Here is a 27,231-nt window from a genome sequence, read left to right on the forward strand (position 1 = left end):
GCAGTGGTCGAGAGTCCGCTTGCCGATGCAGGGGACGCGGGTTCGTGCCCCGGTCCGGGAGGATCCCACATGCCGCGGAGCGGCTGGGCCCGTGAGCCATGGCCGCTGAGCCTGCGCGTCCGGAGCCTGTGCTCCGCAACGGGAGGGGCCACAACAGTGAGAGGCCCGCGTACTGCAAAAAAAAAAAAAAAAGTTGACATCATAGACTGAGGGTTTTTAGGTCTTTTTTTAACCTCAGTATTACTGAGATATAATTCACATACCATAAATTCAGCCTGTTCCATACATTTTAATTGGATGAATTTTGTGTAGTCTTTTGGAAAATGCTTCCATCCTTCTGTGCTCATGAATTTCTTTTTTTAATCATTTATTGTTTATTGTTTTGTTAATGTTTGGCCAATCTGGGTTTAGGAAAGGGCTTTGGCTGGGATTTGGGAGCTGGCGTGGTCCTGTCCTGGTGCAGTCATCCCGTAGTAACTTCTGGGAAGGGCAGAGCCTTTGGGTGCCTGGCCTCCTCAGCTGGGAAGCCTGGCTCACAGCCTGCACTGCCCACCTTGCAGATTTACGTTGAGCACAAAATGACCCCTGTGGATCCCCGCACTGAAGTCAGGAGTTGCAGGAAGCATGGGGCATAGAAAGGACCTTGGAGTTAAAATGCCTGTTGTCAGGTCCTGATTTTCTAATGATCTCTGTGACCTTGAGTGTGTTCCTTAACACAGCACAAGCCCAGGAATCACCCTAGAACACCGTGTGGCTGGTGGCTAGAGCTGTGCCAGGCAGAACTCTGCCTCAGTGACCTCTCTGGGTCTCAGTTTCCTCAGGTGTAAGATGTGGAGGCTGCATGTTAGTGATCTTCAAGTCTCTTTCCAAGTTATAATGCCTTCCTCCCTCCCGCCCTCTTTCCCTTCCTTCCTTTCACATTTTAGATATTTGCTTTTATTTGGAAGGAGGTGGGAGGTGGGTATTAACAAATGCTGCTTTTTCCCAGCATGTGGATGGTGAGCCTCAGGCTCCTTCCTTCCCAGCTCAAGGGATGCCACGTGCCCTGGACCACGCAGCCGCACCGCCATTCAGCATTATGTTCATACTCTTCATCCTCTGGATTAAACTTTTTCTTCCCCTAAAAAGGCACTTTTCCCCCTTTGGTGGACAGGGCAATGAACCCACGTCCTAGCTGCTTCCTTCTGGTGTTTGCAAGGCCATCTCTGGTCTGATGGTGACCCCTCTGACTTTGCCTAGAAACCTGGGAAAACCGTGGCTGCCATCATCCAGGACATCCATTCCCAGAGGGAGAGGGACATGTTCCGGGAAGCAGACAGGTGAGGCCCGGTCTTAGGTCTCAGGGCAGATTCTGCATCATTGGAACATTCTCCCCTTTCTCTTTCTTAGGGGTATTTGAGTCACTCTGTGCTCTGCCCTTGCCTCTGCCCTGTCCATCAGCCTCTCTGGGCCCTATATTTCCATGTGCCTGATGGAACGCATCAGTCCAGCCCAGTGCTCAGGTTAAACCTCAGAAAAGTTCAAGATGCTAAGCTTCCCCTCAGCTGCGCCTCCTTTGTTGTCAAGGAGTATAGGAGGGGATCTGCTGATATATGGCTCTCAAGGGCAAATGTACACTCTGCTAAAACAGCCTGAAAGTGTGTCTGTGTGTTGTGTGTGTTGTGTGTGTGTGTTGTGGTTGTACTGTGTTTGTGGTGTGTTGTATGTGTGTGTGTTTGGTGTGTAGTTGTACTGTGTGTGTGTTGTGTTTGGTGTGTCTGTGTGTTTGTATTGTGTCTTGTGTGGTTGTATTGTGTATGTGGTGTGTTTGTGTGTGGTATGGTGTGTTCTGTGTGTGTTTAGTGTGTGTAGTGTGGCTGTATTGTGTGTGTGTTGTGTTTTGTGTGTGTATGTTTGGTGTGTGTTGTGTGGTTGTAGTGTGCATATGGTGTGTGTAGTGTGTTGTGTTTGGTGTGTGTTGTGTTGTGTGTGTGTGGTGTGTGTATGTGGTACATATGTGGGTGTATGTGTGTGGTGTGTATGTGTGGTGTGGGTGTATGTGTGGTGTGTGGTGTGTGTGTCTTCTGTTTAGAGCCAGCCCTTGATTTTTCTTGAGCTGAATGTAGGTGTAGAAACATCCATGACCTGACCAGTCATTTACTCTGAACATCGAGTGCAGTCACATTTCCAACTCATTTCTCCCAGCTGAAGTTGTGACCCTGCCAAGCCCGGGCTACAAGTTCACCACTGTCACTGCCCTATGGAGACAGTCCCTGCAGAGGCCACTGTGGAAAAAGCAGGAGCAGCACCTGGCCGGCACATTCTGTGGTTCTTACCCAGGGCTGCCGCAGATGGCACTCTAACCTCGCTGCAGAGGGCCCGGCCCAGGCTGCTTTCCCAGTGGAGGTCAAGGCTGGTCCCAGTGAGCCACGTCTCTTGTCCCCTGGTCAGTGAGGACTGCGTGGTTTTCCTGTATTTGGGAACCAAATGAAAGTTGCCTGTCCTTTTAGAATGTCAGGTGGATGACTCAGTTGACCAGCTTAATAACAGCCTTTGTGTGTGTGTGTGTGTGTGTGTGTGTGTGTGTGTGTGTGTGTGTGTATCTTTGTATGTAGCTGTTCAGGTTTGGGATTTTTGTTCGTTTGTTTGTTTTTAATATTATAGTTGTTTGGGTTTTTAAAAGACGTGTGAAGCCACACCGTGACCCTGCAGTTCTGTGGTAGAGTCGGGGTGCAGGTGACCAAGAGGTCTTGCTCTGAACCCTATACGGGCTGGGGTCTTTTTCTGTGTTTCTGTTTCTTCATCTGATACATGAGCAGGTCAGGGCTCTAAGGATTCTTCCAACCCCAAAATGCCTTCCTAGAAAAATGGAGCCCAATAGGTGGCCTTTATTTCGGTAGAGGCCAGGTGGAGGGGCGACTTCAGTCTCATAGTCAAGAGATCGGCTGATTGAACCCCGGGGTTAGGCAGTCTTGCCTACCAGGCTGGACCAGGGCAACTCGGCGCACCCCGCCCCCGCCCACCAGGAGAGTCTCTTCCTCCCTGAGCGTAGCTCATTTCCAAGAGGAAGAGAGCTGGGGTGAGCCAGAACAGCCCAATTTTTTATCCCAGTTCCCAGGAGCAGAATGAGTAAAGGGGCAGAAAGCCCCCAGGACTGTGCTCAGGGAAAATCCCTCCCAGAAGCCTGGAGGGAGGAAGAGCTTGTTCCTGGACCTCTCTGTGCGCTCTGCGCAGTTGTGGTGAAGCGTGTTATGGCCAGGTGGGGTCACGCGCACAGTATGTCTGTTGAAGAGACGGGGTGTATCTGGGGATGGAGGCTGAGGAAGGTGCAGATTCTAAAACGGCTCCTTTGCTCCCTCACAGATACGGCCCAGAAAGGCCGAGATCTCGAAGTCCGGTGAGCCGGTCATTGTCCCCGAGGTCCCACACTCCGAGCTTCACCTCCTGCAGCTCTTCTCACAGCCCCCCGGGCCCCTCTCGGGCTGACTGGGGCAGCGGCCGGGACTCGTGGGAGCACTCGCCCTACGCCAGGAGGGAGGAAGAGCGAGGCCCGATCCCCTGGAGGGAGAACGGGGAGGACAAGAGGGACAGGATGGACACGTGGGCGCATGACCGCAAACAGTACCCCCGGCAACTGGACAAGGCCGAGTTAGACGAGCGGCTGGAAGGAGGGAGGGGCTACCGAGAAAGGCACCCGAGGTCTGGGTCCCCCAACCCGCTCTACTCCGCGTCGGGATACAAAAGCCGAGAAGACGGCTACTACCGCAAAGAGTCCAAGGGCAAATCGGACAAGTATCTGAAGCAGCAGCAGGATGTCCCTGGGAGGTCCAGGAGGAAAGATGAGGCCAGGCTGCGGGAAGGCAGACACGCCCCCCCTGACGGCTTGGGCAGGGAAGACGGGCTGGAACCGAAGGGCACCGAGTCGAAGCAGAGTGAGAAAACCAGAACCAAGAGACCTGATAGAGACCAAGACGGGGCTGATAGTAAAGAAAGCAAAATGGCAGAGAATGAGGTAATAATGTAATCCCTTCCGCCAGGTAAGGAGAGGCAGGTCCCACGGGAGAATACTATTAATAGAATGGTGATGGACGTTTATTGAGTGAATGAAACATTTACTGAATGTTTGCTCTGTACCAGGCACTGTGCTAAACACTTTATCTCAATTTAATCCTCACGGCAAGCCTATGAGGTAATACTAGTAATGATACTATCATTGCTATAGATGAGGAAACCGAGGCACAGAGAGTTTAAGTTAGTTGCCCAAGGACACACAGTCAGGAAATGGTGGAGCTGGAATGGTGATCTGGCTCCAAATCCCACAGCACCCTGCTGCCTTTACTAGAAATTAGGCAGGGACGTGATGCAAAGTCCTTCTATTTTGTCTGTTTGTCTAGAGTGGAATGGCCCTGAGGTGTTTGCACCCACAGACCATGCCAGGGGAGATTAGACCTTTGGTTCGCTCCATCCTCCTGCCAAAAACGTCTACCAGTGTTGGGGCTTTGATGAGAGGTGGTAAAGGAGAAGCAGCCACCACCCATTCAGTGATACTGGGCACCCAGGGCTTGATGTGTTTCTCTAGACCCAGTCCACAGTGTTTTCCTTCCACTGGAATAAAAATGCTCAGTAGCAAAAAAAAAAAAAAAAAAAAAAAATGCTCAGTAGCTGGCTGGCACCTTTCATCCAAGTGATTCAGCCAGGGCTCACAACGTGCTGCACAACTTCAGTTCACACAGTGGGTAACAAGGAGGACTCTGGGTACCAGGTTTATACTCTAGTTTGGCTTGCGCTTCTTTCTTGCTAGAGCCGCCTGCATTTAAGTAGGAGTGGGATGGTGGAGGTTGGCGAGGAGGTGGGGGTGGCCTGCATAAAGAATCCACTTAAAAAATCCTACGTGCGGGCTTCCCTGGTGGCGCAGTGGTTGAGAGTTTGCCTGCCGATGCAGGGGACACGGGTTCGTGCCCCGGTCCGGGAAGATCCCACATGCCGTGGAGCGGCTGGGCCCGTGAGCTGTGCGTCTGGAGCCTGTGCTCTGTAACGGGAGAGGCCACAACAGTGAGAGGCCCGCGTACCGCAAAAAGAAAAAAAAAAAGAATCCTACATGCATATCTTCTAGTCTGACCCAGGAGCTGTTGACAATGACTAAGTCCGAATAAGAATCCCAGGCCTCAACTCCATGAACACTGAAGGGCCGTGCTTTGGCCACGACTTTATTCCTACATGCATTGCCGGGGGGTGTGCTAGGCACAGGGGTTCAAAGATGAGTAGGAAGTAATCTTGTTATGGCAGAGATTAAGTTCTAGTGGTGGAAGCCAACCTACAAAACTAACTTACATACAGTGGGGCCCCTGCTGGAGTCGAGTGGACAGTCAGCTCTGCACAGGAGAGAAGGAAAGCTGCACAGAGGAGGTAGCATTTGAGCTGGACATCGAAAGTGGGGAAAAAGGCAGTTTGGGAAGCAGCAAGGGCAAAAGTGAGAAAGGAAGACTTTTTTTATTGCTGATTTATAATATATTAGTTTCAGGTTTACAAAGTAGTGATTTGCTATTTTATAGATTACACTTCATTTAAAGTTATTATAAAATATTGGCTATATTCCCTGTGCTTTACAATATATCCTTGTTGCTTACTTATTTTATACATAGCAGTTTATACCCCTTAATCCCCTACCCCTATCTTGACCCTCCCACCTTCCCAGTCCCCCCTGGTAACTACTCTTTTGTTCTCTGTATCTGTGAGTTCTTTTCTGTTTTGTTATATTCATTCATTTGTTTTATTTTTTAGATTCCACATATAAGTGATAACATACAGTACTTGTCTTTCTCTGTCTGACTTATTTCACTAAACATAATTCCCCCCAGGTCTATCTATGTTGTTGCAAATGGCGTTATTTCATTCTTTTTTACGGCCGAGTAATACTCCAGGTTCTTCATAACAGGGAAGACTGTTTTGAAGAACCTGGAGATACTCAACGTGGCTGTATCTTTAGGGCATATTAAAGGGTAATGTTTTTAAGAAGTAAAATCATGGCTCTCATACAAACATAAAATGAATACATGTCAAAGGTATTGTTTAACTCATTAATTAATGAGGGAACCAGTAAGATGTGAAAGGCTGTTCAGAGGAGAATCCAAAGAGCAGGCATACAGAGGCACTCAGTAATGCTGAGGTGGATTTGCTAATAGATGTGAAACTGGCCTCTTCTGTGGGAATCAGTGGCATCTCCAGCAGATAAAGTCCCTTCGCGTCTCTACGAACAAGAATCATTTGTCCTATTATCACATTTCTGCAATTTACCAAGTTGTGAAATAGCTCAGTTCAAGCTAATGAATGGTGCAGACTCCGATAGAATCAGGTACCCTGGAAGGGTGCTAGACAAATGCCCAGCCTTCCATTGGAAGGACTCCCAGCAATCTTTTTTGCCCATCTCAAAGTCTGCCACAACTTCCCCTGGCAGAGCAGGGGAAGCACAGGAGATGAGATTAGGGGAGTGGGTGGGGTGGGCCCATGAAGGACCTCTTGTGTGTACTTGAACTGGATCCAGAGAACCTGTGAACTAGTGGATGTTTTTAAGAAGAGTGTCTATGCTCGGAGGTGTCCAAGGGGCTGGTGACGGGTCAGCACCTTGAGAAAAGAAGGAAGGAGAGTGACAGTTGGCAGGGCCTCAAGGCCTCATACGCATACCACCAGTCTGGAACCCTCTGTCCCCCATGGCAAAAGGGCGGAGCTGCCCCTTTGCCCTCCTACCCACACTTCTGAGACTCTTCTTTGGTAACTTCTCCTATTGTACCCACCCTACTTTCACTGGTTTGCACAACATTGCTCATTCATGGTGACGCACGCTGTGGATCATCCTAAGAGCCCCTGATGCAAAAAAAGCTTCCCAGAAAGGCCCCGTGGGTTTCCCCACAATTCTGTCCTGCTAGTAGGTTCTGCCTCTAATAGCCCTAGAGTGGGGTCAGTAGGGACTTGTTGGGGTCCCCAACAGATTGTTTCTGTGGGTTTGGAGCCAGGCAGCCGATACCATTTGATGGAATAACAGCAGAACAAAGAGTTTTCCTCACTGATCTCAAACTTCTCATCACAATCTTGAGAACAACCTAGAACCCACAGGGTTGCTCCAGGAGTCCGAGAACAGGCAGTGACTAAACTTGGGGAATGAAGGCAGCAGGGCTGAGGACAGGGTCCCTGCCTTTCTTATGATATACCAGGCACCTCCCACCACAGGGCCTTTGCACATGTTCCCCTGCCTGGGAGCCCCTCCCCCACCAAAGTCCATGTGGCTCCCTACTCACTGTCACAGTCTCCAAAGTTTATTCCTGGCCACCACATAAAATCACAACATCCCAACCCACTTCTTTTCCTTCCCTGCTTTCTTTTACTCGGTGGCATCTGTCTCCTTCTGACCTATCCCCTAATGTCTTTATTTTATTTACAGTCTGCTCTCCCTCCCAACCCTCCCCTACCCCCATCCCCCATGTAACCTCCATGAGGGCAGGAATTTTTGTCTGCTGTGCTCACTGCCCTGCACCCAGCTCCTAGATTAGGGCTTGGCCCAGAGTGGGCATTCAATAAGTATTTTTTGAAGGGATGAATGACTGAACCCAGACTCTGGAGGTAGAGGCCTGGCATCTGAGAACCAAGTCACACCCTGTTCTTCTCAGCCTCAGTTTTCTTGTTTGTGAAATGGGTGTGATCACAAGGCTGCTGTAGGACTTTAACAAGCTTGTGCTCACGGGAAACCCTGAGAGAGTGCCCAGTGCTGGGGAAGCCAGTGTGTGCGCTGCTCAGTGTTTCTGGGTAGCCACAGCCAGACATGAGGCCCAGCCCTGACCATGAGACCAGAGGTAAAAGAAAGAAGTCAAGTCACTGAATAGGGAGACTTGGAAAAGAAGCGCTCCCCCACTTTCCTGGAAGGGGCATCAGGGTTTGCAGAACCAGGTGCCTAGAGAAGGGAAGCCAGGCAGCTGACACAGACCAGACAGCATGATTGAAGCCAAGGTGGAGAGCTGGGACCGTGGTGGACCAAGCAGGAGGTACCTGTCTGCTGGGGCAGCCACTGCTCAGCTCCATTCTGTGGCTGCCATTCAGGCACAGCTGCCCTGTGTTGTCAGATTTCCCATTTCTTAGAGCAAGACCAAAGTCCAGACGCAGGTATCTGTATGAAATTTGCCACATTTTAGAAACTGTATAGAACAAAACATGTCTGTGGGCCAGATGGAGCCCCAGGTGTCCCCAGAATGCAGCCCCCAGTATAAACAATTCCTAGGAGACAGAAATAGCAAACCCACTTATGTTCAGTTCAAAGCCCAGACAGAGACCCAAGCATGCTGGGAGGCAGGTGTGTACTTGTTATTCACTCCACCTTCTCCTACCTGTCTCCATTCTCGTACTGCCCAGTGTTCGTGGAGCACCTAGCACTGGGGCTGCAGTTGTGAGCCAAAGCTAAAATGACTCTTGATCTCATGGAGCTCATGGTCTAATGAAAAACATGCTAATCAAATAATTCCTTAAATGAGTACACGAGTGTGAGTGTGAAGTGCTACGGAGATGGAGGATACAGCGCTGTTAGTGCCGGTAAGCAGGGGTCCCCTAACCTCCAGTTAGGAACCCGGCTGCACAGCAGGAGGTGAGTGGCGGGCAGGCGAGCAAAGCTTCACCTGCGGCTCCCGTCACTGGCGTTACCGCCTGAGCCATCCCCCGCCCCCCCATCCCTCCCCGTCCATGGAAAAACTGTCTTCCACGAAACCAGTCCCTGGTGCCAAAAAGGTTGGGGACCACTGCCTGTAACGAATCAGAGGCTCTCCTTGGTTAGGATGTGTGGCTGCTGGGATTGAAAGGAAAGGTGGGTATTTACTGGGCGAAGCAAAGGGGAAGAGAACGAAATGTTCAAGCAAGAAGGTGCAGTGAGGATATGATAGATTTTGCATTTTGGAGTCATCATTCCTCATCACCTCGGGGAGAATACACTTGGGAGGGGGCTACAGAGCAGAAGTGGAAGACCACCTAGGAGGTGGTTTAGCAGTAACCCTGGCCCTGTGGTGGCAGCCCTGCTTGCAGCAGTGGGGACGTAACACATTGCTCCCTGAGCTGCTTGGTGGCGGGATGGGATGAGTGCCTTGGTTGCATTTGTCTGTTCCCTGTAAGCTGCTGTCACCTGGAAATGCTCCCAGGGCCAGGGGTGCACTGAAAGGCACTGCTCTATCTCCTTTGCCTGCAGGGAGGGAGAGCAGGTCCGCCTGGCGGGGGGCTTTTGGCGGCCAGGCTGTCCCTGCCTCTCCCAGCTTGAACTGGAGGGAGTCTCTTCACTGTGTTGACATGGGCGTGTGCTGCAGGAACTGCCTGGGAAGGGTAAGGGCTATTTATTTTGACAAGGGAGGGCCATGGATAATTTATTCAGGGAGACAAAAATAAAGAAAAGTGGTCCCCTGTTGGTAGAAGCTCTGGATTCTGAGGGCTAAAAAGGCATTTGGAGCTGCTTTGAGCTCAGGTTGGCTCAGAAGGCTGGAGCAGAGCTTCTGCTCTGAACACCGGAAAGAGCAAAGACTCGAGGATTTAAACCGTCTTCTCCTGTCCCATAACAACTGGTTAAACCCGTCAGCCCTGAGCTCCTGCCCCGGCTGCCTCCTTGTCGGCAAAGACGGGTGTGTCTTCTCTTAAGAAATCAGAGCGAGAGTGGTTTACTTTGAGCCAACCTCGGCCAAAATTGTCGAGAAAATGCAACTTGCTCCCAAGAATGCCCAGGAACAGTGATTGATTTGGTGGCCAAAGTTTGTCATGGGAGAATGTCCTCCTCAACCTTCTGAAATGGGGATTGGCAAACTTTTTCTACAAAACACCAGAGAGTAACTATTTTAGGCATATGGGCCACGAGGCAAAATTGAGGATATTATGTAGCTAATGTAATATAAGCATTTAACATACAGCCATTTAGAGACATGAGAAGCATTGTTAATTCGCAGACTGTACAAAAAAGGGGAACTGAATCAGATTTGGCTTGAGGACTGTAGTTGGCTGACCCCTGTTTTCAAGGCTGGTCAGAGACCCTAATTCTCAAAGCAAACATCTGCTTTCAGTTGTTCAGTTTCCCAGACATGAGCACTAGTGTGAGGGACTTAATCTGAGGGAGGGAATAGGAGGAAGGAAGACAGGGCGGGATTGCTAGTTGGGGCTATAGCTCTACGACAGAGATAAGGCAAAAGAGAGGTGAGAGGGGCCCTGATTGGGTGACAACACCCTTCCTACCCATAAGTGGCCTGGAGGTGATTTTTTTTATGGCTAAGACTGATCTGTTGGTGAGATGTCACCATGATGGTTGTGAACCCCAGGGTCAGTTCCCCCTTGGCCCCTTTACTCACCCTCACTGTCTACAGATTATACAGCTGCAAAAAGTACCCAGTTTGCCAGGGACGTCTGTCTCCCTAAAGCCCTCAGGCCAGCCATGAAGACATTTCTGTGCCTCCGTTTGTGTGACCTTGAACAAGTCACTTAACCTCTCTGAGCCTCAGTTTCCCCATCTGTATAATGAAGATGATAATAGCACCTGCCTCTGAGGGGTTCTGTGAGGATAAAGGAAGTGATGTGTGTGAAACACATCCGACAGCATTAGCTGTGTTCAATAGTGTTGTTTTCCTCTTGGCGTGCCCTCTGCCACTTCTCACTGTTGACTTGATTTGTTCTGCTCTTCCTTTGGTAAGGCTGAAAAAGAGGAACAGGACAGCATGGAAGAGAGCCCCCTGCGTCTGGGCAGGCAGGAGAAAGAAACAGAGTCCTCTGATGCAGAGAACGCAAAGGCAAGGAAGGTAAAGTTGGTCCCAGATGCTGGCAGTGTAGCCACATCAACACAACAGCCACTGGGCTCCAAGTCACAGGCATCCCCATCCTGCCGGGTGATGACCTGCCTGCTGCATGGGATGTGCCTGAGACCCCACCAAGCGGGTCTGTGAATGAAGCCAGCACTTCTTGGAGGAATGGCTTTGCCTGGGATCCTTGCACAGTCTTTATTGAGGAAATCTTTACCACATGCCCGGGCTCTGCCTCAGTCTTCAGTAACTTGGCTGCGCTTATAAGAGAAAACATGTGCCCAAAAAAGACTCAGCCTTCAGAGCCAGGCTCCCAAAATAGGCAGCTGCCTTGGGAGGGGCTGGAGGAGAAAGGGAGCTTTGGATACTCAAGCTGGGGTCCTGAACCTCAGCAGGCCCTGACCCTGGGATTAACAAAACATCTACCGTGCTTGTAAACATTATTTTACTTAATTAAAATGAAAAACCCAGTTACAGGGCTGGGGCTGCCACAGCAAAAAGAAGTGTCCTTGGAACGTGGCCAGCTTCGTGCCTTTCCGGCCAGGAGAGGCAGAGAGATGAGTATCGCTGGCAGGGAAACTGATCTCCTAAAGCTGGTTGCTGGGTCCATGGGCTGCTGGGGAAGCAAGGGGAAAGTTTCGGGAGGGGCCAAGTTTGAGCCATGGCTACGGAGGGTTGCACCCTTGCTGGGAGAGGTTGTCTGGGAGGATTTTGTAGGGACTTTGCTGCAGTTAACATTTAGTGATGCCCTACTTGCAAGGAAATAGCTCCAGCAAGTTGATGCGTGTAGCGCTTACAACTCAATCATTCATTTGTTCAAAAACTATTTATTTTTCGGAATTAAAAAAAATAAAATTTCCAGAAATTGATCAGAAAAAGATGAGCAGAGATTGATATCTATCTATTATTAGGAAGCAGGCTAAGTAACTTTCATTGGAATCCTACATGGGCATTAACAGTTAAGGTGTAGATGTAGATCCGATGATATAGAAACACCTCTAAGCCACATTACTGAATAAAAAATGTGTTGCCCACAACTAAAAACACAACAAAACAAAAGAAAAAAACTATTTATTGAGCACCTACTATATACCAGGAGTTGAAATTCTTTGTCCACTTGGTGGGTTAAACATTAAGGGCTTATTCCAACTCCTGTGCTGTTTGGAGCCTCATCCTAGGGATAAATCAATGATAAGAGACTTCTCATCACTCATCACAGTGATTTACAGCTCCTAATTACCCAGTAAATGTTCCCAGGTAGGAGTAAGATTGTTCAGCATCTTTCTGGTTTGAGGGGTCCTGTGGTCAAGGTTTGCACCCTCTTCTGGTTAAATACCAAGACCCATTCCTCAGCCACCCTCTGACCTCCATTCCTCATTTGTATTCAGGAGCAAGATTCGGAAAGTGGAAGTGAGGCAGAGGGGGAGAGCTGGTGCCCCACGAACATGGAGGAGCTGGTTACAGTGGACGAGGTGGGGGAGGAAGAAGATTTTATCATGGAACCGGACATCCCAGAACTGGAGGAAACTGTGCCCATCGAACAGAAGGACACAATCTGTCCAGAGATATGTCCCTGTGTGGCAACCACCTTAGACCTGGACTTAACCAAAGAGTTCACCAAGGAGGGAGTCAAGACCGTAGGTAAGGAGGCTGCGGAAATCAGCCTCGAGTCGCCCAAAGAACTGCCGTCTGCTTCCGTGAGCTGCCCCAGTGACGTGGACGTGGAAACGCCTGGCCTAAATCTGGATGTTGAGCGGAAGCCAGCTGAATGCGAGACGGGCCTCGCACTGGAGGGCTCAGATTGCTACGAGAAGCAGGCAAAGGGAGCAGAGAGCTCAGATGTTCGTCTGGCCCCTACACTCCAGCAAATGTCTTCCCCCAGGCCAGCAGAGGAGAGGGCCTGGCAGCCTGGTCCCTTTCTTGATGACTGTAAGGCCAGGGGGACCCTGGAAGATGGGGCTGGTGAAGGCAGCCCCTTGGAGGAGAAAGCCAGCCCCCTCACCGAAACAGACCTCCAAAGCCACGCTTGCCACGGAGTGTCGACCCAGGGTAACTACCTCCTTTTTCTCCTGTGCAGTTGGGTTGATGGGACCACTGCTTCCCTAGAGCAGCGTATGGGCGTGTGCAGGCTGGAACGAACAGAAGTAAGGTTTCAGCCAGCCTGAAAGCTGGTGCAGAAGGCAAGCTTAACAGCCTGGCTAAATTGTTAGAGCTTTTAGGCAATTGGTGTAAAGGAAGTCGGATGGGTGGCCGCACGTTTCTGAGAAGCAAGCTCAGATAGGATGGACTTCTCTGAATTTACGGGATCCCAGATGGACTGTGCCAACTAAATTAGCAAATGTTTGGAGTTATCGAAGGAGCTTTGGTTCCTAAGGATCGGCAAGCAGCCTCTCTTGCCTGCACCACCGAGGACCACCCAGGCTGTTGTTTCTGTGAGGCCTGAGTGAGGGGGCGGGAGCGTGGGAGGCAGAGAAAGGAACAGGCAGAGGGAAGAATGAGGGGCTCACGAAGGGGCATGGCCGGTTCCCATTCTCACCACCTCAGACCCACTTTTCTCCAGAGTCTGACAGTGAAGCAAGACTTGTCCCGGGAGCTCCTCCACCTCCAGTGGAGGTGATGTGTGTCTGTGCCTGGCACTGTGACATCATGAAAGACAGAGTTTAAAATAGGCTAAGCCCTGTCTTCTGTGCCAAGTGGAAACTAAAGATCCATCAAGGACTGTGGGGGAGGGGAGAGTAGTCCTCAATTTTCTCTCAATGAAAATAGCTAGAAATTCATTTTGCAGAAAGCCTGCAGCATTCCAGAGTTTGAAGTCAGGGGGATAAGAGTCAAGGGCAAAAAATATAGAGGAAAGGCTTAAAAATAAACATGTCAACCCAGTGCTCTGTGGTTGGCACGAGCTGGTAGGTGGGCTTGGACTTCCCTCCATGTCAAGCTGACCTGAGCTGTTTTTCACCTGTGTGGATCTGAGTCTCCATGGAAACTCTGCTGTGAGCTGCCTTGTTGCTAGAGAAACACTGAGGCCTGGGCTGTGTCTACAGAAGGCAAGAATAAAGGAGCGAAGTGTTGTCACCTTGCTCTGATTGAACCCCTTGTATTTTGCGGTATAGGTCTCGACATGCACTGGTGTTAATGGCTTATTAGCTTAGCCAGTGTTTGGAGTTCATATTTAATAACACTGCTCGACAGGCTTGGGGTGAGAATGGCATTGCCTTTTCTGCCCGCCTCAGTGCTTCTGTGGACATCAGCACAATTTTTGCACTTCAATAATTCTTCTGCCTGCAGAGATGGAGCTGTTACTGAACCGGGGACACGGGGATAGATCATCCCAACCGAAGGCAGCAGCAGCCCATCCCCCCCACAGACCTGATGCAGCTGCTTGCCAAGTTTTCTTGCGTGTGGCATTCTTTTGGCAGCGGAAAAAGCTCTTTGTTATAGCACTTTGGTTCTAATTGGCAGCCCTGGCCTAGTCTCACGTTATTAAGCAGCACAAGGGACTGTTTCCCATCACACAGTGCAAGGAGTACAACTGCAGGGATTCTTTGAGGCATGTTGTGTTTCATTACCGCTTTGCCCTGGCTCATGTTTTGCAGATAACTCCAGGTACATGGAAATGAAATCTCTGGACGTGAGGTCACTGGAATACGCTGAAGTGGAGCTGAAACAGCCCCTTTCTTTGCCTTCCTGGGAACCTGAGGATGTGTTCAGTGAACTTAGCATTCCTCTAGGTGGGTGAAATACACAGTCCTTCCTGAGAATTTGGCTCCAGGAAAGGATAGTCCTGTAATAACATCTAAGAGCTTGAGAGGGCTTTTTGTCATCTTGTTGTCTTTCGTGTCTGATGCAATTACCTAGATGTGCGTGCTGCCTTAAAGTTTCTTGAAATTTCAGTCTCCCACAGTAGACCAGATACCTCATGGGGCCAGACTTTGAACGGCACTGCCCTGGGAGCCAGAGCAGAGACTTGTTTTCCCTGTCAGGAAATGCTTTATTCCTGACCATACAGCCCTTATTCAGCCAGGGAAGCAGAGGCCGGCAGCTGCCATAAAGCCAATAGCTGACTCACTTTGTTATACAGCAGAAACCAACACAACATTGTAAAGCAATTATACTCCAATAAAGATGTTAAAAAAAAAGAAACGCACCTCTTCTGCTAAGGTCTTCCCTGCCCTCCTGGCCCCAGCCCTTCTCAAAACAACGCTGCCTTGTTTTCTCTTTGAGAGACCAGCTTCTCTGAGCCATAGATGCTAAATAGACTGTGTCTTGGGCAGACCCTATAATAGTTGATAGAAGAGCACTGAACAGAGACGTGGGCCCCTGTCCTTCCCATGCTGGGTAACTGCATGTCCTCAAACAAGTCATACCCAGGAATGTTTTTGGGGTTTTTTTTCCAGTCACTGCAAGTCCTTTATTAGCAAGTCAATTAGCCCCCGAGGGACTAGTCAACATGGAGGCTCACCCTTTCCATCAAGTTTCCTTTTTTCCTTTTCATCTGCTTTTAAAAATTTCGTTCTGTTTCCAGTCCTCCAAGTATGCCATTTAGTCAGATTCAAAGAGCAATCTTTCTTTTTTTTTAAAGGATGAGTTTGCTGCATAGCGTCCAGTATGCTCCAGGACAAAAACTAAAAAAAGCAAATACACACTGACCTTAGAATGAACTAAGATGATTGCCAGAAGGCCCTGGGTTTTTTAATGTTGGAAAATAGTTGCAAAGACTGCCTTTCAGGAAAAAGGTGCTAGACAGTTCATTTATGCATTCACTTAGTCAGCAACCCCTCCTGGATAACGTGGCGCTCTGTGAGACACTCAGGGGGAACTGAAAAATGGAACACAAGTCTCTTGGCATCTAGGAACTTAGAAATCTGTATGACACACACAGGCAAAAATTAAGAATAAATTCTGCTACCTTATAATTCATGTTTTATTTTATTTTTTATTATAAAAAGTGTGAAAGATTACTATAACCAATTTTAAAAACCATATGAAGTAAATATTAAATGTTGTATCTCTTCCCTCCAGTCTCTCCCCCTCGCCAGAGGTAGCCACTGTCATACCCACAGATAGTTCTTCTCCCACAAAAATAGGATCAAACTATACACATGATGTTGCGAAATTTGCTTTTATAACGTAACAGTGGGTCTTAGAGATCTCTTCACATCAGTACATAGAGAATGCATTCTTCTTAACCACTGCAAATATTCCATCTTAAAAGCTGTACCATACATTCTCGATCCATTCCTCTACTGATGAACATTATGTTTTCTGTTTTTTTCCATTATTAAAATGCTATAATAGTTAGGCTTTTATCATTTACCATGTAGGCACCACTTCTAGTATTTTTCTCATTGAACTCTCAAAACACCTGTGAGGTAAGTAATATTTTTATCCCTAGATCACAGATAAGAAATGAGATGCAGGGTTGCAAAGCTAACGAACAGCCCAGACTGGAGTCAGGATTCAAACCCCAGCACTTAGAGTCCCTGTGCCATGCTGCCTCTGAGCTTTGTTGCCTTCCAAACGCACTGTCACCTTTGTGTGTGAACCAGGGTTTCTGGAGGATAACGTCCTGGCCCGGGGGAGGGGGGATGTCCATATATATTTGTATTTCATATTTTCATAATTGCCACTAAATTGCTCCCAAAAAAGATGATACCAGTTTTCAGTGCCACCTCAAGTGAGAGTACTCATTCCCCACATCCTCGCCAACTTTGGATCTTATCAGTTTTTAATCTTTACCAACATGTTAGGAGGAAAATGGTAGCTCATTTTAGTTTTTAAAACACAGTTCTATTGAGGTATAATTGATGTTAATGAAGTGCACATAAGGTGCACAATTTGATGAATTTTGACACATGTATACACCTGTGAGACCATCACCACAACCAACGTAGTGAACATATTCCTCACCCCCCATATTTCCTGATACTCCTTTGTAATCCTTCGCTCCCACCCTCAGTCCCCAAGTAACCACTGCCCTCCTTCCTGTCACTAAATATTAGTTTGCATTCTAGAATTTTATGTAAAGGGAATTATACTGTATGTATTCTTGTTGCCTGGCTTTTTTCACTCAATAATTATTCTGAGATTCATCCAAATTGTTGGGTGTATGGTTAGTTGGTTTCTATTTCTTGTTGAGTATTGCATTGTGGTTATGGGTAGATCACATTTTGTTTATTCATTCAGCGGTTGATGGGCATTTGGGTTGTTTCTGGCTTGGGGCTATTACATATTGTACTTTTATTCTTGATTATAGTCTCCGATTAGATTTTTTTTTAACATCTTTATCGGAGTGTAATTGCTTTACAATGTCGTGTTAGTTTCTGCTGTATAACAAAGGGAATCAGCTATATGTATACATATATCCCCATAACCCCTCCCTTTTACATCTCCCTCCCACCCTCCTTATCCCACCTCTCTAGGTGGTCACAAAGCACTAAGCTGATCTCCCTGTGCTATGCAGCTGCTTCCCACTAGCTATCTATTTTACATTTGGGAGTGTATATATGTCAATGCTACTGTTACTTCATCCCAGCTTCCCCTTCCCCTTCCCCAAGTCCTCTAGTCCATTCTCTACATCTGCGTCTTTATTCCTGTCCTACCCCTAGGTTCATCAGAACCATTTTTTTTTAGATTCCATATATATGTGTTAGCATACGGTATTTGTTTTTCTCTTTCTGACTTACTTCTCTCTGTATGACAGACTCTAGGTCCATCCAGCTCACTACAAATAACTCAATTTCATTTCTTTTTATGGCTAATATTCCATTGTATATATGTGCCACATCTTCTTTATCCATTCATCTATTGATGGACACTTAGGTTGCGTCCATGTCCTGGCTATTGTAAATAGAGCTGCAATGAACACTGTGGTACATGACTCTTTTTGAATTATGGTTTTCTCAGGGTATATGCCCAGTAGTGGGATTGCTGGGTCCTATGGTAGTTCTATTTTTAGTTTTTTAAGGAACCTCCATACTGTTCTCCATAGTGGCTGTATCAATTTACATTCCCACCAACAGTGCAAGAGGGTTCCCTTTTCTCAACACCCTCTCCAGCATTTATTGTTTGTAGATTTTTTGGTGATGGCCATTCTGACTGGTGTGAGGTGATACCTCATTGTAGTTTTGATTTGCATTTCTCTAATGATTAATGATGTTGAGCATCTTTTCATTTGTTTGTTGGCAATCTGTATGTCTTCTTTGGAGAAATGTCTATTTAGGTCTTCTGCCCATTTTTGGATTGGGTTGTTTGTTTTTTTGATATTGAGCTTGTATATTTGGGAGATTAATCCTTTGTCAGTTGCTTCGTTTGCAAATATTTTCGCCCATTCTGAGGGTTGTCTTTTTGTCTCATTTATGGTTTCCTTTGCTATGCAAAAGCTTTTAAGTTTCATTAGGTCCCATTCATTAATTTTTGCTTTTATTTCCATTTCTCTAGGAGGTGGGTCGAAAGGGTCTTGCTGTGATTTATGTCATAGAGTGTTCTGCCTGTGTTATCCTCTGAGTTATATGCTGTCTGGCATTACATTTAGATCTTTAATCCATTTTGAGTTTATTTTTGTGGATGGTGTTAAGGAGTGTTCTAATTTTATTCTTTTACATGTAGCTGTCCAGTTTCCCAGCACCACTTATTGAAGAGGCTGTCTTTTCTCCATTGTATATTCTTGCCTCCTTTATCAAAGATAAGGTGACCATATGTGCATGGGTTTATCTCTGGGCTTTCTATCCTGTTCCATTATCTATATTTCTGTTTTTGTGCCTGTACCATACTGTCTTGATTATTGTAGCTTTGTAGTATAGTCTGAAGTCAGGGAGTCTGATTCCTCCAGCTCTGTTTTTCTTTCTCAGGATTGCTTTGGCTATTCAGGGTCTTTTGTGTTTCCATAAAAATTGTAAAGTGTTTTGTTCTAGTTCTGTGAAAAATGCCATTGGTAGTTTGATAGGGATTGCATTGAGTCTGTAGATTGCTTTGGGTAGTATAGTCATTTTCTCAATGTGGATTCTTCCAATCCAAGAACATGGTATATCTCTCCATCTGTTTGTATCGTCTTTAATTTCTTTCATCAGTGTCTTATAGTTTTCTGCATACAGGACTTTTGTCTCCTTGGGTAGGTTTATTCCTAGGTATTTTATTCCTTTTGTTGCAGTGGTAAATGGGAGCGTTCCCTTAATTTCTCTTTCAGATATTTCATCCATTAGTGTATACTAATGTAAGAGATTTCTGTGCATTAATTTTGTATCTTGTTACTTTACCAAATTCATTGATTAGCTCTAGTAATTTTCTGGTAGCATCTTTAGAATCCTCTATGTATAATATCATGTCATCTGCAAACAGTGACAGTTTTACCTCTTCTTTTCCGATTTGTGTTCCTTTTATTTCTTTTTCTTCTCTGATTGCCATGGCTAAAGCTTCCAAAACTATGTTGAATAATAGCAATGAGAGTGGGCAACGTTGTCTTGTGCCTGATCTTAGTGGAAATGGTTTCAATTTTTCACCATTGAGAATGATGTTGGCTGTGGGTTTATCATATATGGCCTTTATTATGTTCAGGTAGGTTCCCTCTATGCCTACTTTCTGTAGATTTTTTATCATAAATGTGTGTTGAATTTTTTCCAAAGCTTTTTCTGCATCTATTGAGATTATCATATGGTTTTTATCCTTCAATTTGTTAATATGGTGTATCACATTGACTGAATTGTGTATATTGAAGAATCCTTGCATTCCTGGTATAAACCCCACTTGATCATGGTATATGATCCTTTTAATGTGCTGTTGGATTCTGTTTGCTAGTATTTTGTTGAGGATTTTTGCATCTATGTTCATCAGTGATATTGGCCTGTAGTTTTCTTTTTTTGTGACATATTTGTCTGGTTTTGGTATCAGGGTGATGGTGACCTCGTAGAATGAGTTTCAGAATGTTCCTCCCTCTGCTATATTTTGGAAGAGTTTGAGAAGGATAGGTGTTAGCTCTTCTCTAAATGTTTGATAGAATCCGCCTGTGAAGCTACCTGGTTCTGGGCTTTCGTTTGTTGGAAGATTTTTAATCACAGTTTCAATTTCAGTGCTTATGATTGGTCTGTTCATATTTTCTATTTCTTCCTGGTTCAGCCTTGGAAGGTTGTACTTTTCTAAGAATTTGTCCATTTCTTCCAGGTTGTCCATTTTATTGGCATATAGTTGCTTGTAGTAATCTCTCATGATCCTTTGTATTTTTGCAGTGTCAGTTATTTCTTTTTCATTTCTAATTCTGTTGATTTGAGTCTTCTCCCTTTTTTTCTTGATGAGTCTGGCTAATGGTTTATCAATTTTGTTTTTCTTCTCAAAGAACCAGCTTTTAGTTTTATTGATCTTTGCTATCATTTCCTTCATTTCTTTTTCATTTATTTCTGATCTTATCTTTATGATTTCTTTCCTTCTGCTAACTTTGGCATGTTTTTTGTTCTTCTTTCTCTAATTGCTTTAGGTGTGAGCTTAGGTTGTTTATTTGAGATTTTTCTTGTTTCTTGAGGTCGGGTTTTATTGCTATAAACTTCCCTCTTAGAACTGCTTTTGCTGTATCCCACAGATTTTGGGTCGTTGTGTTTTCATTGTCATTTGTTTCTAGGTATTTTTTGATTTCCTCTTTGATTTCTTCAGTGATCTCTTGGTTATTTAGTAGCGTATTGTTCAGCCTCCATATGTTCGTATTTTTTACAGTTTTTTTCCTGTAATTGATATCTAGTTTCATAGTGTAGTGGTCAGAAAAGATACTTGATACAATTTCAGTTTTCTTACGTTTATGAAGGCTTGATTTGTGACCCAAGATATGATCTATCCTGGAGAATGTTCCATGTGCACTTGAGAAGAAAGTGTATTCTGTTGTTTTTGGATGGAATGTCCTATAAATATCAGTTAAGTCCATCAGGTCTAATGTGTCATTTAAAGCTGTGTTTCCTTATTTATTTTCATTCTGTATCATCTGTCCATCGGTGAAAGTGAAGTGTAAAAGTCGATTTCTCCTTTTATGGCTGTTAGCATTTGCCTTATGTATTGAGGTGCTCCTATGTTGGGTGCATAAATATTTACAATTGTTATATCTTCTTCTTGGATTGATCCCTTGATCATTATGTAGTCTCCTTCTTTGTCTCTTCTAATAGTCTTTATTTTAATGTCTGTTTTGTCTGATATGAGTATTGCTACTCCAGCTTTCTTTTGATTTCTATTTGCATGGAATGTCTTTTTCCATCCCCTCACTTTCAGTCTGTACATGTCCCTAGGTCTGAAGTGAGTCTCTTGTAGACAGCATATATATGGGTCTTGTTTTTGTATCCATTCAACCAGTCTATGTCTTTTGGTTGGAGCATTTAATCCATTTACATTTAAGGTAATTATCAATATGTATGTTCTTATTAACATTTTCTTAATTGTTTTGGGTTTGTTTTTGTAGGTCTTTTCCTTCTCTTGTGTTTCCTGCCTGGAGATGTTCCTTTAGCATTTGTTGTAAATCAGGTTTGGTGGTGCTGAATTCTCTTAACTTTTGCTTGTCTGTAAGGGTTTTAATTTCTCTGTTGAATCTGAATGAGATGCTTGCTGGGTGGAGTAATCTTGGTTGTAGGTTTTTCCCTTTCATCACTTTAAATGTGTCCTGCCACTCCCTTTTGGCTTGCAGAGTTTCTGCTGAAAGATCAGCTGTTAATCTTATGGGGATTCCCTTGTATGTTATTTGTTGCTTTTCCCTTGCTACTTTTAATATTTTTCTTTGTATGTAATTTTTGATAGATTGATTAATATGTGTCTTGGCGTGTTTCTCCTTGGATTTATCCTGCATGGGACTCTGTGCTTCCTGGACTTGACTATTTCCTTTCCCACATTAGGGAAGCTTTCAGCTATAATCTCTTTCAATATTTTCTCAGGCCCTTTCTCTTCTCTTCTTCTTCTGGGACCCCTATTATTCGAACATTGGTACATTTAGTGTTGTCCCAGAGTCTCTGAGACTGTCCTCAATTCTTTTCATTCTTTTTTCTTTATTTTGCTCTGTGGCAGTTATTTCCACTACTTTGTCTTTCAGGTCACTTATCCATCCTTCTGCCTCAGTTATTCTGCTATTAATTCCTTCTAGAGAATTTTTAATTTCATTTATTGTGTTGTTCATCATTGTTTGTTTGCTCTTTAGTTCATCTAGGTTCTTGTTAAACGTTTCTTGTTTTTTCTCCATTCTATTTCCAAGATTTTGGATCATCTTTACTATCATTACTCTGAATTCTTTTTCAGGTAGACTGCCTATTTCCTCCTCATTTGTTTGGTCTGGTGGGTTTTTACATTGCTCCTTCATGTGCTGCATATTTCTCTGTCTTCTCTTTTTGTTTAACTTACTGTGTTTGGGGTCTTCTTTTTGCAGGCTGCAGGTTCATAGTTCCCATTGTTTTTGGTGTCTGCCCCCAGTGGGTAAGGTTGGTTCAGTGGCTTGTGTAGGCTTCCTGATGGAGGGGACGGGTGCCTGTGTTCTGGTGTGTGGGGCTGGATCTTGTCCTTCTGGTGGGCAGGGCCACGTCCAGTGGTGTGTTTTGGGGTGTCTGTGAACTTAGTATGACTTCAGGCAGCCTCTCTGCTAATGGATGGTGTTGTGTTCCTGTCTTGCTAGTTGTTTGGCATGGGGTGTCCAGCATGGGAGCTTGCTGGCCGTTGGGTGGAGCTGGGTCTTAGTGTTGAGACAGAGATCTCTGGGAGAGCTCTCGCTGATTGATATTACATGGGGCTGGGAGGTCTCTGGTGGTCCAATCTTCTGGGCTCGGCTCTCCCACCTCTGAGGCTCAGGCCTGACACCCAGCTGGAGCACCAAGACCCTGCCAGCCACACAGCTCGGAATAAAAGGAAGAAAACTAGGAGAAAAAAAAAATGAACAGATAGAACCCCAAACAAAATGGTAAAAGCGAAACTAAACAGACAAAATCACACAAAGAATCGTATACACACACACTCATAAAAAGAAAACAAACAAACAACAACAACAAAAAACCCAAACAGAATCCTAGGACAAATGGTAAGAGCAAATCTAAACAGACAAAATAACACAAAGAAACATATACATACACCCTCACAAAAAGAGAAAAAATGGAAAAAATAATAATTTTTTTAAAAAGAAGAAGAGAGCAACCAAACCGATAAACAAATCCACCAATGATGACAAGCACTAAAAACTAAACTAAGATCAACATAAAAACCAGGAACAAATCAGACACAGAAAGCAAACCCCAAGTCTACAGTTGCTCCCAAAGTCCACTGCCTCAATTCTGGGAACACTTGTTGTCCATTCAGGTATTCTGCAGATGCGGGTTTCATCAAGTTGATTGTGGGGATTTAAACCGCTGCTCCTGAGGCTGCACCAAAAAATTTCCCTTTCTCTTCTTTGTTTGCACAGAACCTGGGGTTCAGCTTTGGTTTGGCCCTGCCTCTGCATGTAGGCCGCCCTCAGGTGTCTGTTCCCTTTTGGAAAGTCTGAGGTCTTCTGCCAGCATTCAGTAGGTGTTCTATAGGAGTTGTTCCACATGTAGATGTATTTGTGGGGAGGAAGGTGATCTCCAGGTCTTACTCCTCCCGCATCTTGAAGGTCTCCCCTCTGATTAGCTTTGAGATCTATTGTCTCATCCCTCTCAGTAGCAGGCATACGGTACTATTTTCTGCATTTGACAGGTGAGGAAACTGAAGCCCAGAGACTTTCTTACCTAAGATCACACAGCAAGCTCATGTCAGAACTGAGGATTCCTAATTGGAGACCCTCTTGTTCCTCCAGTTCAGGCAGCACAGTGGAGGAAAGGCAATTGGGTGCAGTGGTTAAGAGCACAGACTGTGGAATCTGACTCCCTAGGTTCAAATCCCAGCTGGCTGTGGGACAAAAAGCTGCTTATTTAACCTCTCTCCTTGGCTTTCTTCATCTCTAAATAAGGGCTGGTAGTAGATGCCTACCATGTAGGGTTATTTTGAGGATTAGCTGAATGAGTACTGGTAAGGTCTCAGTGTCTTCCAGTAGAAGGTACTTAATACACGTTGTCTATTGTTACTCATTTATGAAATAGTTATTGAGACCTACTATGCTTCCTCTCACTGGGGCTACATAACTCTTCACCCTCCATGGTCTGTTCCTAGCAGAGAGACTTCTGGGCGTGGGGGAACAACTTAGGCTTGGTCCCTGTGGAGAGCAGAGGGGCAGAATGAGGAGGAGAGAGGGGCAGAGTCCTGCTGCTTAGGGGCTGGCCTGGGCATGGGGGTGGGGAAGGGCACCCTATGTGTTTCAGGCCAGCTCTGGGTGACCCCAGCCAGTGTGAGCCTGCCAAGGCCTGCTCTTCCCAGAACCAAAGGGCATTGCCTGCAAAATGCAAGCTCCCCTGCCACCCATCCCAGGCTTTGCTGGGATGACAGAGTTGTAATTACCAGTGCCAGGAGCTATTACTAGAAGGCAGACGTAGCTTTAGTTATTGTACTTAGTAGAGGCTGAAAAATGGGAGGACCAGGTCGCTCCAGAACTCACTGGGACCGTGGCAGTTTTTTCTTGACGCTGCTGCTTCCCCTGGCCCTCACATTCCAGAGGCATCCCGAGGCAGTGTTGGTATCCTAGTGCCCATGCAACCGCCGGTTACTCAAGGGTGAGTTCCCAGGCGTTTGGGGATCCTGCCCCAGCTTCTCCTTCCTCAGAGCTGTCTCTGACCACCTGCCCAAAGAGCCCCAGAGGCCAGTGGAGGCAGGGAGGAGAGTTGCTGGCAGCCGTGGAGTCTGGGTTCTCCAGGCGGCTCTGGTGAAAGGCTGGAGGGCCTTCTGGCCTCTGTGCAGAAAGATTTAACATGTGTCTGGAAACTAATATTCTTTTAATGCCTTTTTTAAAAATTTACTTTTATTTATTTATTTTTGGCCACATTGGGTCTTCGTTACTGCACGTGGGTTTTCTCTAGTGGCGACGAGCGGGGGCTACCCTTTGTTGCGGCACACGGGCTTCTCACTACAGTGGCTTCTCTTGTTGCAGAGCATGGGCTCTAGGCACGCGGACTTCAGTAGTTGCAGCACGTGGGCTCAGTAGTTGTGGCTCACAGGCTCTAGAGCGCAGGCTCAGTAGTTGTGGCTCACGGGCCTAGTTGCTCCGTGGCATGTGGGATCTTCCCAGACCAGGGCTCGAACCCGTGTCCCCTGCATTGGCAGGCAGATTCTCTACCACTGCCCCACCAGGGAAGCCCCTGATAAATGGCTCTTTTGAAATGGAAAAAAAAAGTTATAATTACAAGTCTAAGCTGCTCCTCTATGACAGGGTCTCCTGTGCACTTAGCTCTGTCTGTCAGGAGGCAGGAGAAGGAAAGTGAAGCAAGGCCCAGGCTTGTGGTCACACGCAGTGCCTTGGCTTGTCCCCCTCTCTGCAAGAAGCCTCTCTGGCCCTGGTGTGCCGCTCCCAGCCCCGCTCTCCCTGCCACCCCTTGGGGCCAGATCTCCAACCTTCCCCCACCCCCAGCAGAACCAACCAGATGGGCAGCAGCAAAGCCCAGCTGAAGTGTGTCAGCACACAGGGAGCGGCCCCAGTCTGAAGGCGGGATCTGGGTGTCCTGAGTGGCCACAGCCCCTTTCCTTTAGTGCCGCAGCGGGTCCTGCTCATCATGGCCCTCACACCCTGTTCTTTAGCTGGTGCTTCACGATCAGGTGCCTGAGGAAACTGAGACCCAGGAGGGGTTCAGCCAGCTCTCCCCAGGCTACACAGATGCTTAGCCTCTGGTCTGTGCCTTCTCAGACCTGGGCTCTTTCCAGTGTGCTGTCTGTGTCTTCAAGAGGAGAACCGTGACGCTCAAACACCTTGGTGGAGGCTGGAGCGGCCGCCGTCCCGCTTCAAAGACGAATCCTCTGGGCTGTGACACTGTCACTTGTCTGGCTGTTGGGCCACCATTTCCCTTCCTCAGAATCAAAACGCCTCCCAGAATCCTGGGACTTTTATTTAATGCATCATAAATAAAATGCTACCAATTAATGGTTCAGATGTAAAGACTGGAGAAAGATGGAAAAATGTTTATGATAGATCATCACATGAAAAAAGGAGGAGATAGGATTACACTTAGGGTGTGATTAAAAATGTCCCCCTCCCCCCAGAAAAGGCTCTCTATGTAGATAGTGTGGAAGAAAGTATTTTGATTGGAATGACTCTGGGTGATTTTTCCTCACTTTTATCTTTAAATTGTTTCTTTAATGAACATAATTCTAAAATAAGCAAACAAAAATGAGAGCATTTTTGGGCTTCCCTGGTGGCACCGTGGTTGAGAATCCGCCTGCCAATGCAGGGGACACGGGTTCGACCCCTGGTCTGGAAAGATCCCACATGCCACAGAGCAGCTAAGCTCGTGCGCCACAACTACTGAGCCCGTGCTCTAGAGCCCACAAGCTACAGCTACTGAGCCCACGTGCCGCAACTACTGAAGCCCACGCGCCTAGAGCCCGTGCTCTGCAACAAGAGAAGCCACCGCAATGAGAAGCCTGTGCACCGCAACGAAGAGTAGCCACCGCTTGCTGCAACTAGAGAAAGCCCGTGGGCAGCAACGAAGACACAACACAACCAAAAATAAATTAATTAAATAAATTTTAAAAAAAACACCATTCACTTTATTAAAAAAAAGAGAGAGAGAGCATTCTTCCAGAGTCCTGGCCACAACAGCTGCAGAGAGGGGTACAGTGTGGAGAAACAAAATCCACCCACGACATGTAAGAAACCTCCTTCCTTCTCCTTTCCCTGGAAATAGGCTGATTGTAGTAGAGCCTGGACCTACTTCCCAAAGGCAGGTGCAGAGCATATAATTGCTAAGCCCTCCATCACACTTCAGGGAGTACATCCCTCACATTCACAGCTGCCTGTGAATGAAGTTGATGCTATTTTCTTCCTGCCTGTTTTGCAAATGAGGAAACTGAGGCCTGAAGAAACTGGGTAACCAGCCAAAGTCCACAGTAATCAAGGGCTGGAGTGCACTGCTCCTGTTACCACCTGACTGCTGTCTGGATGTCGGGGGCCTCCCTCCACCTTCCTAATTGCCTACCTGTCCACCTCCAATCCTTCTGCAGGGGTGGAGTTCGTGGTGCCCAGGACCGGCTTTTATTGCAAACTGTGTGGGCTGTTCTACACGAGCGAGGAGATGGCAAAGATGAGCCACTGTCGCAGTGCTGTCCACTACCGGAACTTACAGGTAACCGTCGGCCTTCCTTGCCTAGCGCCCGGGGAGGGTGTGGGGAGTACTCCCTGGTCTCAGTTTCTGTGCGTTGCTGTCTCCTTCCATTTCATGGAAAACTCCTCCTGTTGTCTCAGTCCTGACTCCACCAGGTGGCTCCGTATGGTAGCTGCTTCCCAAGTGCTCTCAGAGCATCTGTCTCCACGTTGGTACAAAGCATTCTGTTTGGCTTGGGTTTTTTTGTAACTGCCTCTCCCTCTAGACCGAATGACTTGTTAGTGTTCACCTGGCCC

At 46.6% G+C, this 27,231-nt stretch overlaps 1 protein-coding gene across 1 annotated transcript in view; it reads left to right on the forward strand.

Annotated features, from left to right (window-relative positions):
* RBM20 (RNA binding motif protein 20) overlaps positions 1–27,231 on the forward strand; it is an 89,462-nt gene that overhangs the window by 29,781 nt on the left and 32,450 nt on the right. Inside the window, exons 7-12 of the mRNA XM_030759263.2 lie at positions 1,240–1,319; positions 3,343–3,991; positions 10,674–10,778; positions 12,167–12,827; positions 14,372–14,506; positions 26,835–26,956. Of these exons, the coding sequence (XP_030615123.2) occupies positions 1,240–1,319; positions 3,343–3,991; positions 10,674–10,778; positions 12,167–12,827; positions 14,372–14,506; positions 26,835–26,956 (1,752 nt within the window). The remainder of the gene's footprint in view (positions 1–1,239; positions 1,320–3,342; positions 3,992–10,673; positions 10,779–12,166; positions 12,828–14,371; positions 14,507–26,834; positions 26,957–27,231) is intronic.

The sequence above is a fragment of the Delphinapterus leucas genome, chromosome 16, assembly GCF_059928025.1.
Source record: "Delphinapterus leucas isolate spDelLeu-1000000601 "Yukka" chromosome 16, BTC_Dleu_Yukka2, whole genome shotgun sequence".
NCBI lineage: Eukaryota > Metazoa > Chordata > Mammalia > Artiodactyla > Monodontidae > Delphinapterus > Delphinapterus leucas.